Here is an 18,036-nt window from a genome sequence, read left to right as displayed (position 1 = left end):
GTCACTTCAACATTCCAACAGTGATTACACTGAGAGCTAGAGCGTTTGGGTCAAGAGAGGCTAGATGCTTGGAGTTTAAGAATGAGGGGTGACCTTATTCAAACATACAAGATCCCAAGGGGGATTGATAGAGTAGATATTGAGATATTTTCCTTAGTGGGAGAGTCATGAACATGAGAACATAATTGAAAAATAAGGGGCTGTTCATTTCAAACCAAGTTGTGGGGAAATTTCTTCTCTCATTGTAAATCTCTGGAATTCTCCACCCCAGGCGGCAGTGGGGGCCAGATTATTAGATGTATTTAAGGTGAAAGATTGAGGAATTGAGGGTTATGGGGAAACTATACAGAGAGTTGGGGACACCATAGATCAGCCATAATCATATTGCATGGCAGGACAGGTTTGAGGGCCATGGTGACTCCCACTCCTATTTTCTTGTGTTCTTGCATTCGTTCTAAATCACTTTGGGATTTGAGGTTTGAAAGCTGCTAAATAAATGCAGTTTTTTTTTTACTTCTCACTATTTGCTCATCATCCTCATGACATTGATGTGATGTTAGCGATCGAGACAGCCAAAGTGCTGAAACCCTCATCCTTTCATTTGTCATCACAGTTCTCCATTCTGTGGAAGATCGGTAGCCTTTCTCCTTCCACGTACAATAAACTTCAATTCCTCTAAAATCGCATTGATCACATACTCAGTTGTACCAAGTTCTGTATTTTCCTATCTCTGCTGACCTTTACTGCTCCTGATACATTAACAGAAATTTAACTTTTTTGTGTTCTAATCCCTCCACAGAATCACCATTCCCCATCTAATCTCCTCCCACAGTAACCATATCTTATTCTGCAAAAGTGACAGATTTACCATCATTCTGACTTTCCCCACACTTAGAGTTTCCCAGTCCCCAATGGCCTAATTTTTAAAAATCTTATCTCATGCTTTTTTTGTGCACTGCTGATTGATATTGGATTCAGTTGGCTTCAACAAGGAATCAGAATAAATGGAGGTGAAAAGGTTGCAGAAATATGTGAAAGAGCCAGGTGTGACTAATTGGAATGCTCTTTCTAAGAGCTGCCACAAATGCAGTGGGTCAAAAGGCCTCTTGTTGTGCAATACCGTTCTACTTATTTAAGTCAAGCTTGTGTTTTAATTCCTCAAGGATCTTGTCCCTGCTTCAGATCTATATTCCTTTTACCTTTCTCTCAATCCCATCAAAGGTGTCTGCTCCTTCAACTGCTGAAGTCAGTCACAAAGTAACACAGGACAGAAACAGGCCCTTCAGCCCTTCATGTCCATGCCAAATATCAAGTACCTACCTACATTAATCCTATTTTTCAGCACTTGGTCCATAGCTTTGTGTCTTGACACTGCAAGTCTTATAATAGATATCTAAATATTACGAAAGTACTTGTCTCCACTCAGGCAGTGTGTTCCAGATTCCAACAATCCTCTGGGAGAAAAAAATTTCCTCATCTTCCCTAATCCACGTCCCTTGCCCCAAATGTATGCCCTATAGTTTTAAAGGCTTCCACTATGGCAAAAACTACCTCACCTAGCCCCTCATAAGCTTACATACCTCTCAGCATCCAAGGAAAACAACCAGCCTCTCCATTCACTCCTTGTAACTGAAACACCTCACCCCAGACAATATCTACCATGCAATCACAGTGTGATGATCAGAATGGAACACTGTACGCTAACTGTGGCATAATCAATGTTTTATGAAGTTGTACCTTAATCTCCCTTCTCTTATATCTTGTGCCTCAATTCATCAAGACAAGTATCCCACATACAACACACACAAAATGCTGGAGGAACTCAGCAGATCGGGCAGCATTTATAGAGGAAAATAAACAGTTGGCATTTCAGGTTGAGACCTTTCAATAGGACGGGAAAGGAAGAGGGCAGAAGCCAGAATAAAAAAGGTAAAAAGGTGGGGTGGGAAGCACAAGCCAGCAGGTGATAGGCAAGCCCAGGTGAGAGGGGGAAGGGGAATGAAAGGGAATGATACGAGAAGCTAGGAGGTGACAGGCAGAAGAGACAAGGGCTAGAGAAGAAGGAATCCAATAGGACAGTAGACCATGGAATAAAGGGAAGGAGGTGGGGAAAAAGAGGGAGGTAATGGGTAGGTCGTGAGGATGGGGGAGGGAAAAGAGAAGGGGTGACGGGGCCACAAGAATGAGGGAAAACAAAGGGGGGGGGGGGGGAAGGGTTACCAGAAATTTGAGAAATTGATGTTGAGGCCATCAGTTGGACACTACCAAGACTGAATGTGAGGCATTGCTTCCCCAACCTGCGTCTGGCCTCAACGTGGCAGTAGAGGAGGCCGTGGGAAACGTGTCGGTGTGGGAGTGGGATGTGGAATTCAAGTGGCTGGCCACCAGGAAAGCCTGGCTGTTGCATTTGCAGAATCTTGTGTCTCAAGTATCCCATGTGCCCCATTTATCTCCATGTTGCCACTTTTAGGGATCCTTGGACTTGTACATCAAAGAACTTCTATTCCTACTCCCTCGATCTGTACCATTCATTGTGAACAGCTTACCCCTATTAGTCCTCTTAAAGTGCAAACCTCACAGTTATCGGTTTTAAATTTCATCTGCCATTGCTCCCACCATCTTACCAATTGATCATGTCCTCCTGTAGCCTATGGCTTTCCTCTCAATTAACAAGGTACTTGTTTAATTCACCTAAATTCTCTTCTCTTCCCCCGCCACCCCCACCCCCCTTTTTAAAAAGCTGTATGGACCTTGAACAAGCATGAGCTGATCTTTCATTATATTTCCTAAGATTCAGCACCTATTTTTAATCTTGTGTCTCCATGAAGCACTTTGAATAGTCTCTACTCGAGATGAATGGAAATGGTCGTTGCCGCTGTTCAAATTTACAAAATAATGCGATTTTGTTTATCTAACTTTATCCCAAGTGGCTAATATATTTTAATTTTGTATTATGTATTGCATGAAGGAAAAACAAATGAATGAATCAAACAAGATTGGATAAATTCTAATTTGACATATCAGATGCAAGACACTCTTGGCTGCAAGTTTATTCTAGTCTCCTTGGAATAACTAATTTGCAAATCTTGCAGAATCTGTTGAACTCATTTAATTTTCATCAAAATGATAAATACAGCTGTAAGCACCAATGCTTGCAAGCTTACCCAACACAAGCATGAGGGGCTTTGCAACTACAAGCTGCGATGAGAAAAGTTTCAAGAGTTTATAATGATAGTTCAATTTAGAGTGAACATTTCTAGATTCCTTGACAGATACATAATGAAACAAAACTGGTCATTGGACTGAAGCACAAACAAGATTATGCTAGAGAAGGATGCTTTCAAAGCAATAGCACTAAAAGTACACATATACTGTACACTGCACACAAGTACACTGGTGTCAAGCATTCAAACATTGCTGCTTGCAGGAAGTTACATTAATTTGATCAAAAAATTAGCTTAACAGATTTTAAAATCTGATAGAGGCCTAATAACTTTTACAAGTCATTCAAAGCAAGCTGATGAGCACTTAAACCTCTTGAAGGAGTTCACCGCAGAAATTTGAGACACTTGTTCGGACTGGTGCGTCTAAACTCCACCATGGATGACTTTGGTTGAAGGTCCTGTTTCTGTGCTGTGCAACTAAACGTTATGAAGATCATTTGTTTATACCCAATACAAGGAACCATACATTATTTTGAAATAAGGAAGTTACTCAAGTGGCTAATCAGAAGCAGAATTTAAGAACGGTGCAATTAATTCAAGACAAAGGCCTATTGTGACAAACAGGAAATGGCATGTCCCAAAATCTTCACAAGGAACAGACATAAGCATAATATTCTGTCCATCAAAATTCATCTCCCTCTTATTCCAAATTATCCTGGTTAAGCTTAAACTGTTTTCTAAAGCTCAATGACTTCCAACTGGAAAATGATTTCATGTTTATCACGTTCAGTTGTAATTGCTAGCCGAAGTAAGGGTGCTGTTTCATCATACAGGTGAGTCCCGTATAATGGCTGTTCGAGTTATGGAAATTCACTCTTACAGAAATCACCAATCACTACCCAAAAATTTGATACACAGAAGAAAATTTGCTCTCATAGAACGTGTGTGAATGCGCAGATGATCCAGCTTCACACTACGGAAAATCACAATACTGTCTGTTTGAGGAACACATCCCCCTCTCCCATAACACAGGGGTCACCTACGTACATCTTTATATAACTAGCGTGACCAATTAAACCAGAAATTACTCTGCAAACACAAGAAAAATAATCTTTTGTACACGGTTGTGAATCCATAACTTATATTAAAAAAAATCAAAATGAAAAGAATGTTCACTCACTTTCATGTGTCAGTTACAACAACTTTAGAAGTGTGGATAAAGGCTGTTCCTGCATTGCTGCAGGTTTATATGATAAAACCTGCATAAAAATGTCCAACTAGAGATGGCAACAAAATGGAGGAAAAGTGTGCTCTATAAACTAAACTTAAAACTGCAGTGAAGAGCAAAAGAGCATTATAAGCAATACTCAGTTGTAACAGTAAGAATATCGATGGGGCTGACGAGGTTCATAGACTGTAGAAATTGGACAGCAACTCATGATAAAACACCGCCAAAGGTACCACTCCTTATTACCATCCTTCATCTTGCACTTTTCACCACCCTCCTTTGTCACTTAATCTCTCCTGCCTTTCATAGCCCTTCCTTTTTGTTCCCTCACCCCCTCCTCCCACTTCTCTGCATGGCCAGCTTAGTTTATTGTCATGTACACCAGGGTGCAAATGAAATTACTTGCTCACATGAAGCTCAGAGTAAACAGTATATGTGGTAATAATAAATACAACAATAAATATACTGACGAGTCCCAAACAACTGAATGGTGCAAAGATTGTTGTGCAAAAAAAAAAGTGACGATAGCAGAATAACCGCTAGACATAGAATTAAGAATCCGAGAACGTGGCAGCACCACCGGGAAGTGGATGTGAAAGAGGTGATTGGTTCAGAAGTCTGATAGCATGGGGTAGATACTGTTCTGAAGTCTGGACATCCTAGCTTTCAAGCTTCTGTATCTTCTCCCAGTAGGTAGGAAAGAGGAGAGAATGACCAGGATGGCAGGCATTCTTTATTATACTATAAGCCTTCCTGAAGAAACACACCAAGTAGATGGACTGGAAGGAATGAAGTGACAACCCTGTGATGGACTGGGCTGCATTTGCCACTGTTTTCAGGTTCTATCAGTCCAGGGCAGTGCAGCTGCCATACCAGGCTGAGATGAAACCTGTCGGTATACTTCCTACATTCTTTCTCGAACATCTGTCGAAGTTCGAGAGAATCCTCGTGGACGTGCCAAATCTTCTCAGATGCCCAAGGAAGTAAATGTGATGATGTGCTTTCTTGATCACTGCAGTGTGAAGGAACCAGATAAGGTAAAGAACTTGAAGCTGTCAACTATCTCTACAGCTGCTCCATTGATGAGGTCAGGGTTGTGCCCTCCCACAACTCTCTCATCTTGCTGACATGAAGGGCAAGGTTGCTGTTCTGACACCATGACATAAGGTTCGTGACCTCTTTCCTGTACTCCATGTTCAATTTTTCCCAGTTCTGGCCAAAGACTAACACTTTCCACAGATGCTACCCAACCTGGAATCCTTCAAACATTTGCGTCTACTTCTGCCCAACAACTAATTATATTGGCAAGTTAGCGTTACACATCCTAACCTCTCATCTTGAAAAACTAATCAGTAATGGCGATAATGAGAGTGATGCAACAGTTAAATTTCAGGAGTCGTAATGTTGAGGCCTCTTCTAAATCTGAATACCAACCATATCAGTGGTGACATTTAAATTCAATAAATAATATGGAATGTTTACAAAAATGCTAGTCTCAGCAATGGTAAGAACAGAAGTATTGAAAAGTCATAAAAATGCATCTGATTCATGTCTTTCAAGGAAGAACTTTGCTATCCCTGCCCATTCTGGCCTACGTGTGATTCAATTTCCACAGCAGTGCAGTTGACTCTGAAATGTCCTCTAATGAGACAGCAAGCTCCTCTGTTGATGGACAATTGGGAATAGGCAATAAAAATGATTAAATAAACCCTATACAATCTGCCTTATGTTAATTTTTGTATTTACCCCCATTTTATTTCAGTATACCGAGTAAATGATGAGCAGAAGTCCTCAATATCATTGTGCTGGATGCAAATGGAACGAAGGTTTCTGCAAAGTTCACAACTGAATTAAAGTGCCGGGTTCTATGAAAGGGCATACCAGAAATCTATACACCACTACGCAATTTTATTACTGTAGAGAATCTAAAGAGTATGCGGTTGAAACAGTTACTTTAAATCTTGTAATGGATTAAAAGGAAGAAACTAGATAAAGGCAAAAATATACAGTGCAATTTTTTGGCCAAATTTCAGCCAAGTCCATTGAAACTGAAATTATGATGTTTGTATGTGCTGGTTATGTTCGAAAATAATTTGAAGAGTTACTTGCAAAATTTGCAAATGTCATGCTTCAGACTACACTTTGGGATATTCTTTAAATTGTCAATGTTTAATTTTTGCCTTGGGCAGGCACTTCAAACCAGAGGTTGGTAAACAAGGTTTTTAGATGTTGATAAACAAATAACAATTCTGTTTTACCAGCAATTTCTGACATTCAGAAACTCTTCAGGGAAGAGTACTTTAAAGAAAATCACATTTGCAAGCAGGTGCAGCAAGTAGTTTGGAAGACAAATGGCATTTTATCCCTTATTTCAAGAACTTTGGAGCTTAGAAATAGACAAGTATTACAACAATTGTAGTAGTTGTTGGTGAACTGGAGTGCCGAGTACAGTTTTGTTCCCCTTATTTAAAAAGGCATATACAATCAATGGAGGTCATCCAGAAGAGATTCATTTGGCTAATTCCTGGGACGAGAGGGCTATAATCACAAATGGCTTAAAAAATATCTGTGTTCTTCAGAGTTTAGAAGAATGAAGGGTGACCTTGGCAAAACACAAGATCCTAAGTAGGCATGACAGAGCAGATGTTGAGAGGTTTCCACTAGTGGGAGAATTTCAAACAAGGAGATATTGTTATAAGAAGAGGTGATCATGTAAAACTGAGGTGCAGAGGAATTTTTCCTCAGAGGATGGTGAATTTCTGGAATTTTCTACCCCAGCGGGCTGTGGAAGTTTGATCATTGGAGGAGATTAAAGAACAACATAACATTTTCTTGATTGGGAAGTTGAGAGCTATATAAAACTGGCCCAGGAAAGTTGTAACAATCACACAAAATCTGCATTAAGGCAATGAATGATGAAATATGCTGACTACTAGCTACACTAAAGCCACAGATTGTGCTATTCTTTTGCTATAAATCATTTATTTTACAAAAGAGCTGTCAAAGTTGCTATGGTGCCAAAAATACAGAATTAGATCACAATTTTATCTTACAGTACTATAAAGCTTGTTATCACAGCGACAACTAATGTTATTCATTGATTAAACATATAATGAACTGAAAGAACAATGAGCCTCCATATATACAGACTAAAGGAATACACCATCCTTATTCAGTATTAATTACATTTTTTTTAAAGTAATGCTATAATTGCTAAATTAGATAAAAACATCATGATTCCATTAAGGGCTGACAGGGTTGCAGGCAATATATTAACAATGATATACAATTGGTTAAGGTCAGAAAACAGTGGGAATAAATGGGTCTTTTTCAGGTTGGAAGACTTAACTAATGGAATGCCACAAGGTTCAGTGCAGGGCCCTCAGCTACACACAATCCATACAAATCAGTCAGATACATTTATTATTTTTAAATCCAAATTTGCTGGCCTGGTGTGAAAGTGTGAAGAGGGGAGAGTATATTTTAGTTTTTGTATCCTTACAACATAGATCAAAGTTGGGAAGAAATCTTTGTATGCTGGTTCAAGAAACCATAAAGTGACAGAGAGCAGACAATTAAGTATGCTGGTCTTTATTGCAAAGGAGAACAAGATGAAGGAAGTTGCAAGTTCACAGGAGTTTGTCAAACCATAGCATTCAGTATGTAGTTTTCATTTCCAAATACAAAAGCCATAACCAGCTTTGAAGGCAGAGCAGTGTAGGTTCACTCGATTGATTCCTGGGATGAGGGATTTGGCTTGAAAGAACAGATTGAAGAACCATGAGCAAAATTAAGATTAGAATTGAGGTAAATCTTAAAGCTTTTACGATTCTGCAAGGGATTCATAACTGAGAGGTTGAAAGTCCATTTCCTCAGCTTGATGAATTTAGAACTAGGCAGCACAGTATCGGGAGGAGTTGACTATTTAAGTCAGATTAAGAGAGCTTTCTTTACACAGGTTATAAATCTTTAACATTCCCAACAATAAAATTACATTGAGAATGAAGATCAAAAGATTGGAAATTAAGGGAATCACAAAAACTGGGCTTTGGGTAAGAAAAAAAGAGTTTGAGATATGATCAGCCATAATTTTGGTGAGAGCAGAGCAGATTTGAGAGGCTGGATGGTCCACTATTGTTTTTGGCTTGCCTTCCTCCAGAAATGTTCCAGAAGTCAGTTGTAACCACAAATGAATGTGAAACTGAGGAGTGCATTTAGGATAACAATTGTTTAGTTTATTGCAAAATTAGTCATCTGTTAAAATTTAACATTCACTTTTTTTAAAAAATATACTCAGGAGGGTAGTGCACACCTGGAATTCTCTGCCACCAGAGGGTAGTGGAGACCAGATCATTGGATATACAAGGCGGAGATGGATAAGCATATGAAAGATTGAGGAACTGAGGGTTATGGGGGAACTGGCACAAAAGAGTCGAGGCCAGCATAAATCAGCCATCATTTTGAATGGCAGGGTAGGTTTGACAGGCCTGATAGCCTACTCCTGTTCCTACTGTGTGTTCTTGCTTTAAAAATAAACAAAACAAGAATATAAACCATACTTTTACTCTTTCTATACACTGCATTATTACTTCAAAGGATGGATAGTGAAATGCAGCTTCAGGCAATGGTTATGCCATTCACGAGTTGGTTCTACTCTAACTTCAGCACTGAATAGCCCAACAATATTTCTACTCACAAGAAAAAAAACTAACATGTACGTATATAGTTCATATCCTAACAGGAAACTGGCAAGACTTAAAGCAGATCTTCAGAAGCAGCAATTCAATCTTGAAAGATACAAGAGATTACTATACACAGGAGGGATTTATTTCTGTGAAAGGTGCACAAGTACTTGTCTTCTCCATTGGTACAACAGATTTCTATTTTATTTGCAGTGCAGCCTTACAAAGTTTGTTACAATCGCTTATAACATGAAATGACTTGTTATACAAAATATATTCAATATTATCTGCTAGACCCAGTGATGCTGGGGTTATTATGCTGGCAACCATGATGTTTGCCTTTATTTCCATGTAACTGGGTTTTGCAACACTTTGTAAATGAAATAATATACAACTCAAAGAACAAATTTGGAACTAAAATTGCTTTCACTCAACCACTGGCAACTTAAATGGTGTTGAGTGACATTTGGGAAAACTGTGTGCATCAAATCATAAAGTGATGTAACAATTCGAATTCGGCCCAAGATTTTCATCAAAATCATTCCTGTTAAGTCTTGGTGTTTAATTTCTCCACTTCCTAATTTGAGTAAATTCGAAGCAGACTCTCAGATCATCTATCAAATGCACTTGCACATTGGTTTTCAAGTGTCATCGTTTAACATTTTCCCCCAAAGTTCTCCAGCTAACACTAAATTAACACATCCCATTAATTTATTATCACGTCCCAGATCTTGCAACATTCGATCTATTGGTTGAATGGCTGCTTCGCGAGCCAATGTAGCTTTATCACGGACAACAAGTTTGCAATCTTTCCTTTGCAGTTTCCTAACCAATGTTACACATTGGCGTCTCCATATTTTTCAACTTTAAAGGGAGTTTAAAATCTGAATGTGTAGTTCTCCCCTCTCAAAAGTGTTGAAATAATGCTTAATGATACCAGAGCCAGGACAATTATGTCTTGTCTTTGAACTTCAGCCAGAAGTAAGGTAATGAGAAAAAGTTTCTTCTGTTCCACCAGAAACATCCAAAAGAAAAAAAAAGATCCCTTAGTCACTGTAAACCGCCTCTGTAATAGGCATTGCTTTGCAATCATATGTAATGAAATTCACCATCACCTTCCGTGCACCAGCAGTCTTTAGCCATCATTAGTGATATTTGCATTTACTGAGGAGCGAGTCCCGGCATCTCGGAAGTGATCCATGTTTTCCCCGGAGTCTTGAGGCAGACTCTCATTGTCAGAGGGAAGTGCTGCAGAGCTGGGCAGGTTGGTAAAGGACTTTTCTTTTGTGGCTTTTGAGTGCAAGGATCATGTTCTCATACATTTCAGCTTACTGGAGCTTGGCCTAACATGCATAAATGCAAGCACTGTGCAAATGACAGCTCGGCTCCTGAGCTAGGGCAACCTAGGCTGAACAGTTTCCCACTGGTTCTGTGGATTAGTTCCATTCAGCAGCATGCAAGGTGCAGCACAGCACATTCAGATGAGGCTTGGAGTGGGGCAGAGAGAGGAACTGGAATACAGCCAAGAAGGTGGACAGATGTACTCACAGAGAAGGGGTTGCAAGGGCTGAAAGATGGTGATGGTGAGAGGGTGGAGGAGTCTGGGGGGCAGGGTGAATGGGGGAGGGAAGAGGAGAAATTTCTTTTCAAAAGAGAAGAAATTTGGGAATTGGAAGGATTAAGGGTGAGGGGTCGAGGATGTGTGGGTGGGGGAGTGGAAGGGGAGCAGTGGAGCGAGGAAGTACTAGTACAAGGCGGCAAGGTATGTTTCTGAGCCTGTGTGTTGAATGCTAAGAGGTGCCCACATACATACCCACTGACATATGAGCATTCATATTCTTGCAACAGAGTCTGGTCTTTTGTCACCTTGGTTCCCCTTGCTCCTGGATCAAGACCTGTCAGGTCCACGTGGTAGCTGGTGTGCAATGATTCCCCTACATTAAAATCGCACTCAGGACTCCTCCACTCCCCAATATGATGTCCAGGACATAGAATATCAGGACCTTCAAGGGCAGATCCAACAGCAACAGAACTAAATGCCACTCAGGTATCATAAACATTTGCTTATGACCTTCAGTACAAAAGTTATGCAGCAGCAAAAAACTTAAAACTATTGTCATGAATGATTTAACATAGCTTCATTAAAACTTGAATTTGTACAAAGGCTATAAAAGTCAGCAATTAACGTGCAGATTCTTCATCCAAAAGCAACCTACATCATAACTGAAAAAAAACAGCATTCAGTCAAAAACTCCATTAAGCCTACAAAATAACATCTGCTTGACATGAATTCAAACTGGGAAGTGAATTCTGCAGGCAAAAACAAGTTAATGACCCTGCTGAAAAAACATTAAGTGTACATCTATCATTGAGCAGCATGCACAATTGAGTTTATAATCTAGGCCATCACACAAGGTCCTGACATCCACAAATCCACCTGACATTTGCCGAGTGTTAGCAAATGCCCAAGTAGTACCAACAACATTCAGAACTGGCAGCTTTTCAATCATTCATGCAGTCAAACTGGTGAAAACCCTCCTTAAAACTCCAGCCCACACAAATCAACAGGACACTCAGTCAAGAGAACAGATTCTAAAATGTCACATACAAATAACCCATCCCTTTATACATAAAAGCCTGGCTCATAAAACTTGGACTGTATTTACATAGCAATGGGCTAAAGTTGCACAACAAGCCTAATAATTGGAATAAAATTAGCGATGGAAGCCACATGGTGAAAATATTCACGAATTTGAATGTTCAGATCTTTACTTTTGAAATGTATTTCTATTTAAAATAATCCTTAAGCAAAATATTGCAGGTGCTGGAAATTTGAAATAGAACAGACACTGCTGGAGAGCAAAACAAATTAAACGTTTCAAGTTCATGACCTTTCAATAGGTTATTGACTCTAAACATTAATCCTGTTTCTCTCTCCATGGATGACGCCGAACTTGAGTATTTCCAATCTTCATTCTATTTCAATTTAAAACAAGTTGGATATTGGATTTCTCTTCAAACAAGTTTACATTACTATATTTGTAGCTCCAGAAAGCTGGCCTAATATTACACACTAATTTTTAATGATGTGAAGGAACGATGAATAGATGTCATGAATTTTAACTCTGACACAGAATTGAAAAGTGTAATGAAGCTGAATATTTACTTCAGTATTAAACTGGCGTAACCTTTCAAAACTTAAAAGATACAACCACTATTTGGTATAACGTCCAATGATTCATTTCAAATACAGAAAAAGTAAGATGCATTTTCAAAATATGACCACTCCATGTTCTGTCACTTAACAGAAGTGACAGACCATGGAGTGTTTCTTTCTTAAAGAGAACAGATAGAGAAAACTTAGACAACTTAATAAAGTGTAGTGTTAAACATATCAAAACAAAATGAAATAAGGGAACAATCTGCCCTAAATGCAGTCAATACTGTACTATTTGAGCCTCAGTCCTATGCTGCTCCCTGTTATTCTTTCAGAAAGCACATATCACTCTCTCTGGATGCAGAGAGAGACAAACTCTTTTGGTTATGTTGAGACACAAGAGACTGCAGATGCTGGAATCTGAAGCAACAAGCAAGATATTGGAGGAACTCAGCACGTCAGGCATCATCCTTGGAGGGAAATGGACAGTCAATGTTTCAGGCTGAGACCCTTCATCTGGTCCAGTCATAGGGGAAAGATTAGTATACTATAGAGCAACAACAGTTACACAGCCATCTGTGGAATCAGAGCCAGGAATCGAGAATATGGGTCAGTCGGGCAGCTGGGAAGGTGGCCAGGTGTGAGGCTGGAGTTGGGAGCTGACAACCAGAGTGCAGCTGGGAGTGTGGGTGAGGGAGTAAGAAACGAGGAATGAGACAGTGAGCAAGGGCTCCTTTGCCCAATACTTGTGCATGAACATGCACATGCCCAGTGGCACCTACCTGCATGTCCACCAATGCGTGAGCATACAGCAGAGTTTGGTCTCACTCATCTTGGTTCCCCCTTACTATTTCATTCCATTGAGTCCACCTAGTAGCTGGTGAGCAATAGTTGCTTCACGGGCAAAGAAATCATACACAGGCAACTTATCACTCCACAATATAAAGTTTGCAACCTGACATGCAAAGACTCTCAGGAATATTCCAACCATGACAGAACTGATCGTACTCTACTATTATGGCATAAGAACTAAACTAGTTGGACAATGACATGACAAACAGGAGGAAACCAATTCCGAAGGGGCAAACTGGAATAGGAATGTCGTGGTCTACCTTATCATGCTGCGGTATTGGTGTATGCCTCACTAGCACCGAGCCATCATGCTAATTGTTAGGGCGGACTCCCCAGCCCAGAAGCTCTTGCTGAGACCAAGGAAGACTTCTACCCCAACCCTGGAAAAAGTCCTGGCCTCTATCACAAAGACAGACAAACTTATCTACTTTGGCAACTTCAATGCCAGGATAGGAAAAGATGTAACCCTCTGGTATGCACAGGGAAGGCTAACTCCAACTAAGAACTTCTGACAAAATATTTGCAACATCGTCTTATCAGAAACTGCATCTTGATTTGTCAGAGAGGCAAACAAAATCTCATGGCAACAACCTTAGCCCTGGCATCAGTTACATCTTTGTCCAAGGGACCACAAAGATGTCCACATTACCTCTGCCATGACAAATACCAATACCTACTGGACTTATCACTACCTAATCTGTTCTATTATTTCCATCAATCTGATACCCCCCCCCAACCCCACCCAAAAAAAAATCAGCATCTATAGAAACTCTGCAACAAGCAGCTTACGATTGGGACCCGTGAATACTTTCGTCTTCTATCCCAACAACGGGTTTCATGGTAATAACCAGATCGAAGATCCAAATAATCACCATTCTTAAGTGGAAATGAAACAGCTTCAAAGACACTTCGATTCAGGATTGTAATGTCAGTGTCCAGCAGAAAATCCATTCTGAAAGCTCTCCCCCTCTCCCTGTCTCTGTCTCTCTCTCTCTGGTAGGAAGAGCATTTGATGCCTGGCCATGATACATAGATTTCTAGCTAGGTCAAGGCCAACTAGGGCCCAAGCACAAGGCTCCACCCCAATAAGACGAGAACTTATCAAAGACAGAAGCAGTCAATATCTGCTGGAAGGAACACTTTGAAGACCTCTGCAACATGACTTTCCTTGACACCGTCCACAGCAGCTATTTGGTCCAGCCATAGAGCAACTCCCGACCAACAAGTCATTGAAAAAGCCAAACCCCAACTGAAAAACAAAACCTCCAGCTTCAAGTCATACATCCTCAAACTTATTACTCACATCTGAGGAGAAAGATACAACTAGAAGCTGTGACACAAGAAATTGTGCAGATGCTGGAATCTGGAGCAATACAGAAGTGCTGGAGGAACTCAGCAGGTCAGTCAGCATCCATGGAGGGAAATAAACAATCGACAATTCAGGCTGGGGGTGGGGGGAAGATGAAGCACATGCAGGCCGGTGATGGGCAAGTCCAGGTGAGAGAGGAAGAACGTGGGGGGGGGGGGGGGAATAGATGTGATAAGCTGAGAGGTGATAGGTAGAAAAGGCAAAGGGCTGTAGGAGGAGGAATCCAGTAGGAGAGGGCAGTGGACCATGGGATAAAAGGGAGGAGAGGAGCAGATCAAGGCAGTGGAAGGGAGCCACAGGAGTAAGGAAAGCCAATGGAGTAATGTTTCCGTACTGTATGACTATGATTCCATAAAGGAGACAAATCCAATTGTATTTGAGTGTACAGGACAATTTCAAAATTTTCAGGTAGTTAATAGTGAGGATGATAGATTTCAAAAGGGCAAAGAGTATTTGGAATGGGGGGAGAAAAAGAGTACCAAATGAAATTTAGACCAAGTTCAAAGTGATGTATTTGCCAATAACAGAAGTGCCCAAATTTTAAGTGGGTGCAGAAACACAAGAGTAGATATACACGTCTAAATCTTTGAGAACAGGACAGGTTAAAAGAGTAGTTAGGATGTGTACCAGATTCTGGACTTTATAGAATCAAAGAGGACTAAAGAAAGCTACATTGAACTTCTATGAAACACTGATTTTGCCAGATCTGGAGGCGTGCACCTAAATTTGGACATTACACTTAAGAATCTGAAGACCTCAGAAAGCATACTGACAAAATGTATTCTAAATGTCCCACAGTTTTGAGGCTTCAGTTGCATGCAAAGGTGAGGGGAAGCTGGGGATACCCTCCTGAGAACAAAGATTGAGAGATGGATTGAATGAAATATTCAATGCTATAAGAGGTCTAGACAAAGCACATTAGAAATGGTTTTCATTAGCAACAGGTCAAAAATCAGACGAGACAAATTTAAGGCGAGTGACAAAGAAATCAAAGGTAATGTGAAGAAAATCTCTCATGAAACAAGGACATAATTTCTAGCTTAAAAGTGCAACGGAAGCAGGTTCTACTGGGTCTTTCAAAGGAATTTGATAAATACAGGGTTAAAAAGGAACAAGCCAGTTGACGAGTTGTCTAGCATGTTCTTACAGAAAAGACAATGCAATAGGTCAAATGGCTTCTCACCATCCTCCAATGAATGTTTATGGACATTTCAACATGTCATAATCAAATACATTTTCTGATCTTTAGTATCTACATAATATTTAAAAAGTTAACTAAAATTATTTCTGCTTCAGGTATATTGTGACAATATTTTAATGTAATTGGCTGTTGGACAGAACAGTACAGCATAGCATAGGAAGAAGCCCTTTTGCCCACTATGTCTGTGCCAACAATGATGCCCATCTAACTTATCCCATCTGCCAACATATGGTCTGTATCACTCTGTTTCCCGTCTGTTCATTTGTGTCTAAATGCCTCTTAAGTGTTACTATTGTATCTGCCTCCACCACCTCGCCCGGCATAACGTATTAGGCAACTCTGCATATATTGCCTTCTGTCTAAAGCTGTGTATAATCAGAGCCTACAAAAATTAGGCACATTCAAAAATCGGGCACAGAGCTGAATAAAGCAGAATTAGAATGTTGATGGCATCTGCAGTGGAGTGAAAGAACAATTTTTAACATTGTATACATTTTTTTGTGCATTACTGTTTGCTACCTAGTAACAATTTTCATTGCTAATTTTCCCTGAATGAATTCCTTCTAATTAATTTTGGGGTTTCTGGCTTTGAGTTACTTTTTACTCCGCATGCATTTTTTTTTTAAAAAGCCTCATTTATAAACTGGAGTTCACTGCTGTGTAAAAAGTAGTGACTGAAACCACCTCTAAAGATAAACAATTTTATGATTCATCTCTACATCATTACACAAAATTTGATTTTTTTTTTAGAATCTTCACTTTTTTCACAAGTATCCTTTCAATTACACACATTTCAAAATTGTGATAAAATTATACACATCGTAGTGATTTAGAAATAGTGTAAATGAAAGCTTGATTCATATTTAATGTCCAAATTTTATTCTTGTATACTGAATTTTGCATTGTGATTTTTTCCAAGTTAACATTTCTTTGCACACACTAAATTACAAAGATAAGTGGCAAGATGTATTGGTACAATCCAATGTGTAACATTAGTCTCTGGTAGTGACAATGAAAGGCTTTATCAAATTTTGCTTTCTAGCCAAGAAATCCTGAGCCTAAATGAGTTTGTTATTCCTTAACCAAACAAAATCATATGCGACTTGAAATCAATTCCATCAGAAGAATGAGAATCTTCAAATTGTAGCTTAGAATCATAAATGACAAAGTACATGGAAAGTATTTTCAAATTATATTGAGATGTAATGATATTTACATTTCTAACTGTTCCAACTTTTAAACTGATGCATCAGATACATGACAATTAAACCAGAGTGTAATATCAAGTCAGAGTTTAATTACACTGTAGCATCTCCCACATTTGCTACATTTCCAGCACAACACTGCAACATAGGATATTGCATGGTAAATTAACAAAATAATTGAAATTGAAGAATGGGTTGAACAGATCAGATCGCATCTCCACATGACACAGCCTCCAGTAAAAAAAATTCTCGATTCTGCGTTTTATCCCCTATTCTACAGATTTCCATACAAGTGCAACCTCTACTTCTGCTCTTTACCAAACATTCTTTTTTTTTTAAATGGATATTCCTCCTGTAGTTTGGATTTAAAAAAAACATTTTCAGCATGCTGTACAGTGCCAACACATTTGCCAAAGTATCACCAATGAAAGGACTGACATATTGATCAGAATAACAAACATCAAGTCCACAACTACCAGCAATGGAAGCGATACAAAGCAGAGGAAAATTATTTATCAAAAATTAAGTTGAATATTTTAAAAGAAAATTCATTAACCATCTGGACACCTGAATAGAATTGGCCACGGAACAACTGATAATTTGCGAAACATAAAACAAGTGTTGATTAGTATGGAAGAGATTTCATGGAAACTTGAAAGAATTATTTGAAGAATTAGCCTGAATTCCTTAGTACTCATGTCGTTTATGACAAATTTCAACAGTATGCATGATGCACATTTCTCCCAGTAGTTTAAAATAAAGACACCAGCAAAAACATTTTAACACAAGTTAAAAAGCATGAAAGTGAATTTCCTCTTATTAATGCTTACCTTTTGTTGACAGACTTCTCATTTTTCTCATAGGGTTTGACAAACCATTTTCCAATCCTTACGAAGTTCTTTTCCATCAGACACCTAAAAAAAAGTGCAAAATGCAAAACTTCAAATTTTGCTTCTCCTACTTTCTATCTCAAATCCAAACACCATTCTAGACTTAAACTGATCCCAATGTAATCCCACGAAGTAGTAACCTGAAATTACAACCTAAGGTTATTTGAAATTCTTGGCAGTAACTGCCGAAACAGTCACTACAGGGCACTTTGAGGTTGTGAAAGACATCATATTAATGGAAGACAGTTTCAAAGAGTATATTCTTTGCTGCTCAATGCCTGTCCTATT

General features: G+C 39.3%; 1 protein-coding gene across 1 annotated transcript in view; it reads right to left on the bottom strand.

The window, feature by feature from the left end:
• The window catches only part of LOC127579350 (mediator of RNA polymerase II transcription subunit 13-like), a 167,422-nt gene that overhangs the window by 64,093 nt on the left and 85,293 nt on the right, over positions 1 to 18,036 (bottom strand). The window contains 1 exon segment of the mRNA XM_052032086.1: positions 17,689 to 17,772. Coding sequence (XP_051888046.1) covers positions 17,689 to 17,772 — 84 coding nt within the window.

Source organism: Pristis pectinata, chromosome 17 (genome assembly GCF_009764475.1).
Source record: "Pristis pectinata isolate sPriPec2 chromosome 17, sPriPec2.1.pri, whole genome shotgun sequence".
Lineage (NCBI taxonomy): Eukaryota > Metazoa > Chordata > Chondrichthyes > Rhinopristiformes > Pristidae > Pristis > Pristis pectinata.
Note: the sequence above shows the minus strand (reverse complement) of the source record. Positions and strands in the feature narration are given on the sequence as shown.